At 27.1% G+C, this 12081-nt stretch overlaps 3 protein-coding genes and 2 non-coding genes across 5 annotated transcripts; 2 read left to right on the forward strand and 3 right to left on the reverse strand.

Moving 5' to 3' along the window:
* Positions 1-838: 838 nt before the first annotated feature.
* LOC129953590 (cell shape-determining protein MreB-like) lies at positions 839-2482 on the reverse strand (the record flags this gene model as incomplete). Its single annotated transcript, XM_056066832.1, has 2 exons — positions 1954-2482; positions 839-949 (listed from the first exon to the last, which is right to left on the reverse strand). Coding segments are annotated over exons 1-2 (640 nt in total), but the record flags the coding sequence as incomplete, so codon positions are not given.
* A 1603-nt stretch (positions 2483-4085) lies between these two features.
* Trnaf-gaa (transfer RNA phenylalanine (anticodon GAA)) lies at positions 4086-4158 on the reverse strand. Its single transcript has one exon. It is a non-coding gene; the product is annotated as a tRNA-Phe (tRNA).
* A 2648-nt stretch (positions 4159-6806) lies between these two features.
* On the reverse strand, positions 6807-8603 carry LOC129953588 (UDP-N-acetylglucosamine 1-carboxyvinyltransferase 2-like). Its single transcript, XM_056066829.1, has 2 exons — positions 8556-8603; positions 6807-8093 (listed from the first exon to the last, which is right to left on the reverse strand). The coding sequence occupies exons 1-2, from the start codon at positions 8601-8603 to the stop codon at positions 6807-6809; spliced, it is 1335 nt and encodes a 444-aa protein (XP_055922804.1).
* On the forward strand, positions 8528-8599 carry Trnat-ggu (transfer RNA threonine (anticodon GGU)). The gene has a single exon. It is a non-coding gene; the product is annotated as a tRNA-Thr (tRNA).
* A 1821-nt stretch (positions 8604-10424) lies between the features above and the next one.
* On the forward strand, positions 10425-11285 carry LOC129953589 (ribosomal RNA small subunit methyltransferase H-like; the record flags this gene model as incomplete). Its single annotated transcript, XM_056066831.1, has 3 exons — positions 10425-10635; positions 10882-11104; positions 11156-11285. Coding segments are annotated over 3 exons (564 nt in total), but the record flags the coding sequence as incomplete, so codon positions are not given.
* Positions 11286-12081: the final 796 nt, after the last annotated feature.

The following is a 12081-nucleotide window of genomic DNA, read 5'->3' on the forward strand; positions in this document are numbered from 1 at the left end:
TAAATAGTAGTTCCCATAGCATAATATCCTCTGCAAGATTTTTACTAAAAAAATCTTTTATACTGCCTCGTTAGGAATAATAGGAATATTATCTGTTCTATTTTTGTCAGATAAATTAGAAAAGTAAAACTGTTGCCTTACTTGTAAAAAAAAACAATCTTAATACTAAAACCAATAAAAAAAGAATTTTTATTCCAGCTAACTATAAAAATTCTTCTAGTAAATAAATTATTTTTCATTATGAGCAAATACGTTTTACTAAAGTTTGAAATATGCAGTATACAAAAGGATAAAATATTATTGAGAATCCTATAAAATAAGCTATGTTTACAAATTGCATATCTAATAAATATTTACTCATAATAGATAATATTGCAGTAAGCCCTAATGCTATAAAAAAATACAAAATGTATATAAAAAGATCCTAATTGCTTATGGTAAGCATTTGCTACTTTTATGAAACATGAAAAAATAACAAAAATTAAACCAGAAAATCCTAAAGTCATACCATAAATACTATCTAATCCTATAGAAATTAGCATTAACACTGAAAATGGTACTTTATTATTCCATATAGAAATTATTATATATACATTGGTATATAATAATGCTAAGTACATGCTACTATAAGAACTATCTACAGCGTCTGCAAATAAAACTAATAATATTAATATAACTGTAGGTAAAAATATACTTATTCTTTTTTGCATTATTGAACAATAAAAATATAGTTTAAAGTAGAAAAATTACACAACAAATTGACTTTCCATGTTTTAGTATTAGGGTCTTTAAATAATGTACCAATTGGTATATTGCGAGGAAAATAATCCTTCTATACCTGATGTGCTAAGCAATTCGTTTTCTTGAAAATTATAATTTTCGGAATAAATTAGAACATCTGGATTATTAGTACCATTTCCAGACACAATAACATTATAGTTAGATTTTTCTGTAAATGCAGATAATTTAAATTCAGAATCTAACAATGTTTTCACAACAGACTTGTTACTATAAACCTTTGTTATATATCCAACTACACAATCGGAAGTTACTATTAAAGATTTTGTTTTTATATTATCTAAAGAGCCCAACAGAAAGTATTATTTTTACTGTTAAATTTTTAGTTGTAAGTATATCCTCGTATTTAACTAGAGATGTTGTTATATTTTGAATATTAGGTAGGTATTTTACATTTAGTACAGAACGTAATTCTTCATTTTCTTTTTTTAGTTCCGTAAACATAATCTTTGTAGAATATAAATCTTGTATAACTTTACTTAAACGGTTATTTTCTTTTTTTAAATCGTTAAGTTGCTCAGAAGTACTTCTAGAATTTTGTATATAAGAAGGTATAACTTTAAAAACCAGCTGTTGTACAAAATTAGAATAATAGTGGATTTTTGTAAATATGACTATGTATTTCTCTGGAAATACTACCGAAAAAGACATAAATGATAAACAAAATATAGTACATAATAATAATTTAAAATTACTTATACTATTTGCTTTATTATAACTTATCATATGTTAGTTTTATAGCTAATAATATGTAAATAATGATTTAAATTTATTTACATTTTCTATCATTATACCTGTACCTCTTGCAACACATTCTAATGGATTTGGGGCTATTATAACAGGTAGACCTGTTGCTTTTGCTAAATATGCATCTAGGTTACGAGAAGACCTCCTCCGCCTGCTAAGACAATACCTTTTTCCATTATATCTCCAACTAATTCGGGTGGTGTATTTTCTAAAGATGTTTTACATATATCTAAAATAGCTCTTATGCAACCAGATAATGCGTCTTGTATATTTTCTTCTGTTACATAAATTTCTTTTGGAAACCTGACGCAATGTCTAACCCTTTTACAAGTGCCCTAGCGTTAGGATTCTTTTTAGTTATGAAAGCACAACCTATAGTTTCTTTTATTTTTTGTGCTGTTGCTTCACCTATTATCATATTATGATTTTTCTTAATATAGGTTATTATAGCATCATCCATTTTATCACCAGCAACTTTAGCACTTCTTGCATATACTATTCCTCCTAGTGACATTACGGCAACCTCTGTTGTTCCACCACCTATGTCAACAACCATAGATCCCATAGGGTCCATAATAGGTAAGCCTGCACCTATTGCTGCTGCTATTGGTTCTTCAACTAAATAAACTTTGTTTGCACCTGCATTATAAGCTGAATCTTGTATTGCTCTTCTTTCTACTGGCGTTGATCCAGATGGGACACAAACTAAAACTAAACAACGTTTAAAAAAGCTGTATTTATACACTTTACTCATAAAATATTGTATCATCTGTTCGGCAACTTCAAAATCTGCAATGACACCATCTTTCAATGGACGAACTGCTTTTATATTATTTGCTGTTCTTCCTAACATTTTTTTTGCTTCCATACCAACTGCAAGCACTTTATTTTGATTATCAACTTTATGTAAAGCAACAACTGAAGGCTCGTTTAACATTATGGTATTACCTTTAATGTATATTAAGGTATTTGCAGTTCCCAAATCAATTGCTATATTTACAAAAAATAAATCTTTTAGTTTCATGGATAATATTCCTTATTTCCCAAAGTTATATTAGTCAATCTAGACCTAATAATAGCAACAATATTTAATATTTAAAATAAATATTTTTACTACATGGTCTATTTTTATCATTATGTATAACTATTTGTTAATCAATTACTATAGTTGTTTTATCAATAATTTGATTTTTAAACCATGTAATTTGTCTTTTAGCATAATTACGTGTCTTTTTTTGAATTATACTAACTGTATCTTCAAAAGTTTGCTTGTTATTTAAATAACTTAATATGTCATTTGCCCCTAGTATTTTCTTTAAATATTGTTTGGGATCTTCCATATTATATAATATATCTTGTACCTCTTTTGGTGCACCATTTTGCATCATATCAAGTGTTCGCACATTTATATTATTATATAGCTTATTTCTATCTCTATAAAGGTATAATTTTTTAAAATTACCATTTACTATTTTAATTTTAGGTTCTTTTTGCAATTCTGACAATTTTAAATTAGTTGTTAAATATACTTCATATGCGCGAATTAGCCTTTGTTGATCTTGAAAATTTTTAGTGAAATCGGGGTCTATTTCTTCCATTAATTGGAAAAATAACGTGTGTCCAAGATCTTGATATGTTTGTATTGCTTTTTGCTTGTTAAGCTCGTTTGATGGTATAGGTGATATTCCATCAAGTAAAGAGGAAATATACATTCCACTTCCACCTACAACAATAGGTAACTTATTATTATCAAAAGCTATATTTATTGTCTGTTTTACTAAATGTAACCAGTCTCCTACAGAAAAGTTATCTGTTATATTTAAAAAGCCATATAAGAAATGATCTATATCATTTATATTATTTGGAATATTAGTTAATGTTGGGCATTCTTTATAAACCTGTGCACTATCTGCATTTATAATTACTCCGTTGTGCTTTTTTGCGTAATTTATTGCAAATTCATTTTTTCCAACCGCAGTTGGGCCAAATATTACTATAATATCTTTTTGTGTTAAATTTTGATTATTCATAATAGTATTAAGTAATTTGAAGTTATATATTAATAAAAGTAAAGTAAAAACATGACAATATCAATAGCATTATTTGAACCAGACATACCTCAAAATACAGGAACTATACTAAGGCTTGCAGACTGCTTAGATCTAGAAGTACATATTATAGAGCCATGTGGATTCATTTTTGGTGGATCTCATATGAGAAGATCTGCTATGGATTACTTGCATACATCAAAATATACTAGATACAACTGTTGGGAAGATTTCCTAGAAGTTATAACAAAAAATAAATCTAGATTAGTTATAGCAACTACTAAGACTAATACAGAATATTACGATTTTAACTTTAGCAACAATGATGTTATTTTATTTGGTAAAGAGAGTAAAGGATTACCAGAAAATATTCACAACAGTATAGAAAATAAAATTACTATTAAAATGCAACCTAGTAAAAGATCATTAAATTTGGCTATTTCATGTGGAATGATAGTATCTGAGGCCCTAAGGCAATTAAGATAGAAATGGTGCCACAGGGCGGACTTGAACCGCCGACACAAAGATTTTCAGTCTTCTGCTCTACCGACTGAGCTACTGCGGCATAAGATTTCTATTAACAAATATATAGCATTTAATATGAAAAGTCTACATAAATTTATATATAAGCTAATTATTATACTTTTCTATATTAATATTTTTGCTTTCTAAGTCAATTTCTTCAAAATCTTCATTCATGTCATAATCATATTCTTGGACAGCAATAGAATAATTGCCAGACAGCCAATTATATAAATCAATATCTGCACATCTTTTTGAGCAAAAAGGTGAGCTAAGGGCATCTATTGTTGAAGATTTTATCTGAGGTTTTGAACAAATAGGGCATTTCATATAATTTTCTCCTTTATATCAATTAACTATAATGTTAGTATTTGTAAATTTTTTACTAGCTACAAATTTAATTGAGTCTAGTAATTTAGAATTTAAGGTATTAAAATCAGTTATTTTTATAGTTTCTAAGTATAAAAACAAAGATTCTGGTATTTCTACTTTAATTTTTGATAATGGATTCTTATTTATAATTATAGTTATATCTATAAAAAGCTTAAATATTTTAAATAAATCATGATTCATTATATGTTTCAAAGACTCTTTATGTTTTTGTCTTGCAATTTCTAATATTCCTAAATTAGAAAAACCTAATACATTAGATTTTATATAATCTTTATTTAATAAATCTTGAGATTTTTTAATAATATTATTTTTATATAATTTTTTATTAGTTTTTAACAAATCAACTAATATTTGACCGCTTAAATTTCTTAACATTATTTGATGAATAATAATAGGGATTATATCTAAATTAGTCTGATAAAAAGCATTTTCTTTAACAGAATTTAAATCAGCTACTCCTTTAAAATCTACATCAATATAGTTAAAAGCATCTGTTTGATAAAAAATTAATTGTATATTAGAATTTATATTTAATATCTCTGAGGTAATATCTTCTAAATATGATTGCAAATTTAATGTTTCAAAAAGAGTTGTCTTTCCAGAATGTACTAATAACTTAATATTTAAGAAGTCATATTTATTAATTAAAGACTTTATAGAATCGTAATTAGATATATTATCAATTACTATTGTATTTGGTATAAGGCCATTATGTTGTAATAATATTTTTTCTAAGCTAGGTTGACTATATAAAAGACCAACTTTTGTTTCTTTACTAATTTCTGCATATAAGGTTCTAAAATTTTCTAACTCATATTGAAACTTACTAAAATAACTATGTTTATAAGAACTTCTTATAACTATACCTTCTTTATATATATTATCATCATCATTATTATTATTAAAGTAAGTAAGTAATTGTGTTTTATCTGCATCTGTTAATTTTTTAGCAAATATGATTTGTTTCCCAGAAGGCTTATATTTTAAGAAATAACCTTCAAAGGTTATTTCTTCTGTTACAACAGCCGACTTATTATTTGAGGTTTCTTCTTTTATAACTTGAACAATAACTTTTTGCCCAATAAAGAGGTTAGAATTTTTCTGATTGATTTTTAAAAGAGCTTTAACGCCTTTAATAATTTCTACAAAATACATTCCTAAAGAAGTATTTTTTTCTACAATCCTACCTAAAAAGATGTTACCACACTTAATAGATGATAGTTCATCATCAGCATTTATACTCGTTATTTCGTTGTTTTTAACTATGCAAGATAGGCTAAAAAAGGAAGTACTTAAATAAAATAAAGTTACATCTTGACTAAGATGTTGACTTTCTAAATTGTCATGAAAATTTTTGTTCATACAGACTCTTTTTGATCTAAATAAGAATAATCAAAGGGATAGCCAACACCTAAAAGTACATTATATACTTGCAATAAAGGTAACCCAACAACACTAGAAACTGAGCCATTTATTTGTTTAATAAAAAGCTCAAAAATACCTTGTATAGCATAAGAACCAGATTTATCTTCCCATTCATTAGAAGATAAAAACCAATTTATTTCTTTTTGTGACATTTTTTTTATTAAAACAGATGTTTTAACAACCTTAACTATTGGTTTTTTACAATTAGGATAACAAACTGCAAAAGATGTTAAAACCTTATGTCTTCCTCCAGATAAAAGAGATATCATGTTATATGCATCTTCTTTATTTGTAGGTTTTCCTAATATTCTTCTTCCTTTTACAACAATGGTATCTGCTGCAAGAATAATAGAATCATCATGATTAGAGAATACACCTAATACTTTTTCAAGTGCGATTCTTTTTACATAAGTAGTTGGGTCTTCGTTATCTAAAATTGTCTCATTAATATTAGGAGAAATAATTTTATTGGGTACAATCCCTATTTTTTTTAATAATTGTACCCGTCTAGGAGAGCTTGATGCTAATATAAAACTTGTTTTAGGCATATTTATTTATAATTTATCTTATACCTTATACCTTATATCTAAATGCTATTCTAGCATTTATTGTAATATCTTTTCTTTTTAAATTTTCAGCATCAGATACGCTAATTTCTACACTTACTATATCATATAAAAGTACTCTAATTCTGTGCTTTCTCATTTTACCAGATGTATGTGCTAATACAACGGCACCATTTACTAGTTTAACTTTAAATAATGTGCCAGGTAAAACTTCAATTACCTCACCTTTAATTTTTAATGTTGTTCCGTCTTCACTTAACTCTATATCATCTGATGGATTATTATTATTATTACTTACTTGTTGCAATTATATAGCTCCTTTTTTTGTTATATTAACGCCTAGTTTAGTTAGTTTTCCAACTACATCTACATATCCTCTATCTATATGATATGTATGACTAATTTCACTTATTCCATCAGCAACTAAGGCAGCAATGATTAAGGCAAAACCAGCCCTTAAATCTGTTGCTTTAACTTGTGCTGATGTAAATTTACTAATGCCATGCACTAAAGCTTCATGATTACTTAATACTTTTATATTAGCACCCATTTTTGTTAACTCTGGTACATGAGTGAATCTATTTTCAAAAATTGTTTCCTCTATAATAGATTTTCCAACAGCTAAGCACATAAGCACCATCCAAGGGGCTTGTATATCTGTTGGAAAATCAGGATATGGAGCTGTTTTTACATCTATAGAATTGATATTTTTTGTTGACCTAATTTCTACACTGTTTTTTTCATCAAAGAAGGTTAATTTAGCACCTGCTTTTTCTAAATAATCTTTAAAGGTTCCAAAGACATTAGGAGTGATATTATTTAAAATTATACTACCATTTGTTGCAAGCGTGGCAATTGCATAGCTTGCAGCTTCAATTCTATCTGGGATAATCGTATGCTCTGCAGAATGAAGTTTTTCTACTCCTTCTATTTCTATAACAGATGTTCCGTCTCCTACAATTTTAGCGCCGGCTTTTCTCAAACAATGACATAAATCTACTATTTCAGGCTCTTTTGCTGCATTAATGATTTTAGTATGTCCTTTTGCTAACGTTGCCGCCATAAGTGCATTTTGAGTTGCCCCAACAGATACAATTTCGAAAGTTATGTCGGTACCTATTAATCTTTCAGAAGGAACTTCACCTACTATGTAGCCGTGTTCCATGAAAATTTTAGCTCCCATTTGCGATAACGACTTAATATGTAAATCAACGGGTCTCATTCCAAGGCTACACCCTCCTGGAAGAGGAACCTTTGCCTTTCCAAATCTTGCTAATAGAGGGCCCAACACTAAGACCGATGCACGTAATTTACTAGCTAACTCATAGCTTGATGTAAAACTACTTATATTTGTTGCATCTAGCTGAAAAGATTTTTCATTTTTATTAACTTTGATATTCAATTCTTGCAAAAGATTTACAATGTTGTGAACATCTAAAAGGTCAGGCACATTTTTTAAGCTTAAAGTTCCACAACAAAGAATAGAAGAAACTAAAATTGGTAAGGCTGCATTTTTGGAACCGTCTATATCTATGTTTCCAAATAGCCCATCAGATTTTTCTATAATTAATTTGCTATGCACAAATAAATCCTTCTGTAAATAAAATTTAATAAGAATAATAAGAAAATATAAATTCTTACCTGTATAAACTTATATAAGTATAGAGTATCGAAATAATATAGAATATTATCTTAATATTGTATACATATTTTAAATTAATTATTATTTCTTGCTTTGGCTTGTTCTTTTCTTTTTTTCAAATTAGCACGTAAGGCTATAGATATTTTATCTTCCTTTAAAAGCTGCCTTTGTTGTAATGCTTTTTGATTTGGTGTATTTTTTTTATCGTCGTTGTTTGTATTCATATTATAAGAACTTTAAATGCAGTATTAATTATATTAACATAATTAATTATATTGATAAAATTAGTTATATGTAAAGCAACAAATAATATAAAGTCTGTATTTTTAAAAAATACTTTGCAATATTAGTTTATATTACATATTATAACAGTGGTTATTTTTTTAGCCATCGTAGCTCAGTGGCAGAGCGCACCCTTGGTAAGGGTGAGGTCGTATGTTCAATCCATATCGGTGGCACCATATATAAGATTTCAAATTTCTAGTTATTAACTTTTAATATTTGCTTTTGGTTTTTTAAAATTGCTAAGCGATGTAACAATCATTACAAGTGCATCTAAAGATACAATTCTAATTATTTGATTAAAGCTTACAAATAATATATCTAAACCCAGATTTAAAGATAAGAAACTCATAGAATCGGCACCTCCAGGAGCTAAAGCTAAAACCAAAGATTGCAGATCTAAATTAAAGAACTTATATCCTATTATACTAATAACAATACTTATTATTGATGCAACAATAGATGATTTTAATGCAAGTACTATAAGCTTAGTAGTTGTTTTTCTGTTTAAAAGATTTAATTGAGAACCAGCAAGCCAACCCAATAATATTTGAGCGAAAGTTTTTACTAAAGAATCTAAATGTATATCAACAATATTTGTTTGATAAAGTATAATGCCAGTAATTATAGCAAAAATCAATGGAGTAATATTAATAAATTTTCTTATAACAAGTATTATAATAAATATTGTAAATATAAAGCATAATTGTGGTAATAATGGATGCAATACTAAGTCTGTATTATTAGATACTTTAGTAGTTGTTGTTTCAAAAACAAATAATAAAGAGAATAAAACAATTATGAAGATATATCTTGTAACTTGGCTTATTGTAATAACTTGTTTATTGCTAGGAAAAGAGTCTGCTAATAGAAGGGTAGAAGATAAGCCACCAGGAAGAACAGACAACAAAGATGTTGTAACATCAAAACCATGTTTTCTATAATTTTTATAGTTTATAATTAAAACTATAAAAACCATAATGAACATTAATGATAATCCAGCAATCCATTTTTCAGAAAAAAAGTTTATATCAGTATTATTACTAAGTTGTATATGTATAGCATTTGCTAAAGATAAACCAATGATAGTACCAGAAAATGTACGTAACTTCATACTAGGACTTACACTGATCCTATTGCTTAAAGAGCAAAACAAACTTGCAATAGTTGATCCTAGTACCCAAGAAGCAGGAAAGTTAAAGTAATTTAAGATAAATCCGCTCAATGTACACAAAGTCAAAACAATAATGACACGAGTATATAAAACTATAAATGAAAAGTACTTATTATTTGACATAAAAGCCTCCTCAAAAAAAAGACTCTATTATTATTCATCTTAGTATGATATAGAATATACAATAGTAAGGTGACACATACATATATTATATAGTATATGAACTGTTTTATCATGCAAAAAATCAATTTTATTGACGCATAGGTGCTTATAATATAAACTGGGTATTAGCAGTTAGATAGTTGGATAGTTGCTTATTACTTAGGTTATATTTATGTATAATTTAAGTAATTGGAGGAAAGTCCGAGCTCTATAGAAACAGGGGACTGGATAATAACCAGCTAGGGCGACCTAAGAGAAAGTGCAACAGAAAATATACCGCCATATTACTATGGTAAGGGTGAAATGGTGTGGTAAGAGCTCACCGCTTTTTTAGTAATAAAAAAGGCATTGTAAACCTTCCCCAGAGCAAAACCAAGTAGAATCTTATATCTCGTTTCTAAGATGATTCAGGTAGGTTGCATGAGGATATTAGTAATAATATTCCCAGATGAATGACTATCGTGTAAAAAATTTTTTATCTACAAAACTCGGCTTATAGACTATCTAATTGCAATCAATGTAATTATTATGATTATTTTTTTATGTTATTCAATTTAGATCTACAAGAATTAAAAAAAACAAAACAGCATTTCCCTGTTATGTTAAATGATATATTAAATATTATTTCTAATAATTTTGATACAAATGATAATAATCTTATTTTTTTAGATTGTACCTTTGGAGCAGGAGGTTACACAGAGCATATATTGAAATATACAAAAGCAAAAGTTATTGCTTTTGATAGAGATGAAAAAACTGTTATTAAGTATGTTAATAATCTTAAGAATATCTATAAAGAAAGATTTACCTTCGTAGCAGATAAATTTTCAACTTACAATAATCATTTAAAAGTTATGGGAATATCTAAGGTTGATGGTATAATTATGGATCTTGGTTTTTCTAATATGCAAATTTCTTCCAGAGATAGAGGGTTTTCTTTTTTTGATCAAGCAAGTTTAGATATGACAATGGGGAAAAATCAAACTACAGCATTTGACGTTATAAATTATGGATCTTCAGAGTTATTATCAGATATAATATATCATTATGGAGAAGAAAAAAAAGCAAGACAAATTACAAATAGAATTATAAAAATTAGACAAAATAAAAAAATACAAACAGCAGTAGAGCTAGCAAATATAGTTAGAGGAGTTGTTGGCTTCAAGAAAAAAAAGAATGAATCAAAAATAGATCCATCTACAAAAACCTTTCAAGCATTAAGAATATATGTAAATGATGAGCTTAATGAGTTAAATATAGCGTTAGAAAATTCTATAGATGTATTAAATAAAAATGGTATTTTGGCTATTGTAAGTTTTCATTCTTTAGAAGATAGAATAGTAAAACAATTTTTTTCTAATAATGGTGTATTTATAAAAGAAAATTTTAATGATAGTCACAATCAAAAGGTTCAAAATAGTGTTTTTAATATTCTTTCTAAAAAGCCAATATTACCAAGTGAAGAAGAAATACACATAAATCCAGAATCACGTTCTGCAAAATTAAGAGCATCTAAAAGGCTATGACAGATGAAAAAATTTATTATTATTTCATGTATGTTTATGATTTCATCAATTATAGGTGCAAGCATTTTGTCTCTTTATGATAAAATGTTACAAATAGAAATGTCTAAGCTAGACAGAGATATTCGTACTCAAAGGGAAGATTTACAAAATTTAAAAGCACAATGGAATTATCTAAACAGTAAAACTAATATAACTAATTTAGTAAAAAAAGAACTACCACAAATGAGGAATCTAGATTTACAATTAGATGTAAGATTAGATAGATTAAATTCTTTACCAAAAAAACAAATGCTAGATAAATCTAAGGGTATAGATGAATAGAGATCATGACCTTGAGTATATAAAAAAAATAATAGAATATTATAAGTTATTATTAATAATATTATTTGCTTTATGTGCTTTTAGATTACTGTATCTTGGTTTATGTGGTTATTCTGACACTTATTTACAATCAAAAAATACAACGCCAACCTTTAGATATGATATTTTAGACAGATACGGAAATACATTAGCTCTAAATATACCAAGCACATCTGTATATATAAAACCTAATAAAATAGCAGACAAAGATTTAGTTTTAAAAATTTTAACAAAAACTTTAAATTTAAGTTATGAATATGTAAATAAGATTTTACTATCAGATACAAGCTTTGCATGGGTTAAACGCGATATAACGCCTGAAGAAGAATTAAAATTAAAATATTATGGATCTTTAGATATTTTTTTTAAAAAGGTAGAAAAAAGATTTTATCCATATGGGAGTCTATTTGCACATGTAGTTGGAATGACAGACATA

This window comes from Eupeodes corollae, unplaced genomic scaffold (assembly GCF_945859685.1).
Source record: "Eupeodes corollae unplaced genomic scaffold, idEupCoro1.1 scaffold_1100, whole genome shotgun sequence".
Lineage (NCBI taxonomy): Eukaryota > Metazoa > Arthropoda > Insecta > Diptera > Syrphidae > Eupeodes > Eupeodes corollae.

What these genes read in the sequence shown, in the direction of transcription:
- LOC129953588 (XM_056066829.1), bottom strand. Translation starts at nt 8,603, where the DNA reads ATGGTGCCACCGATATGGATTGAACATACGACCTCACCCTTACCAAGG. An exon ending in CGACCTCACCCTTACCAAGG is followed by an intron (nt 8,094 to 8,555) that starts GTGCGCTCTGCC and finishes TTTTATTTACAG; the next exon opens with AAGGATTTATTTGTGCATAG.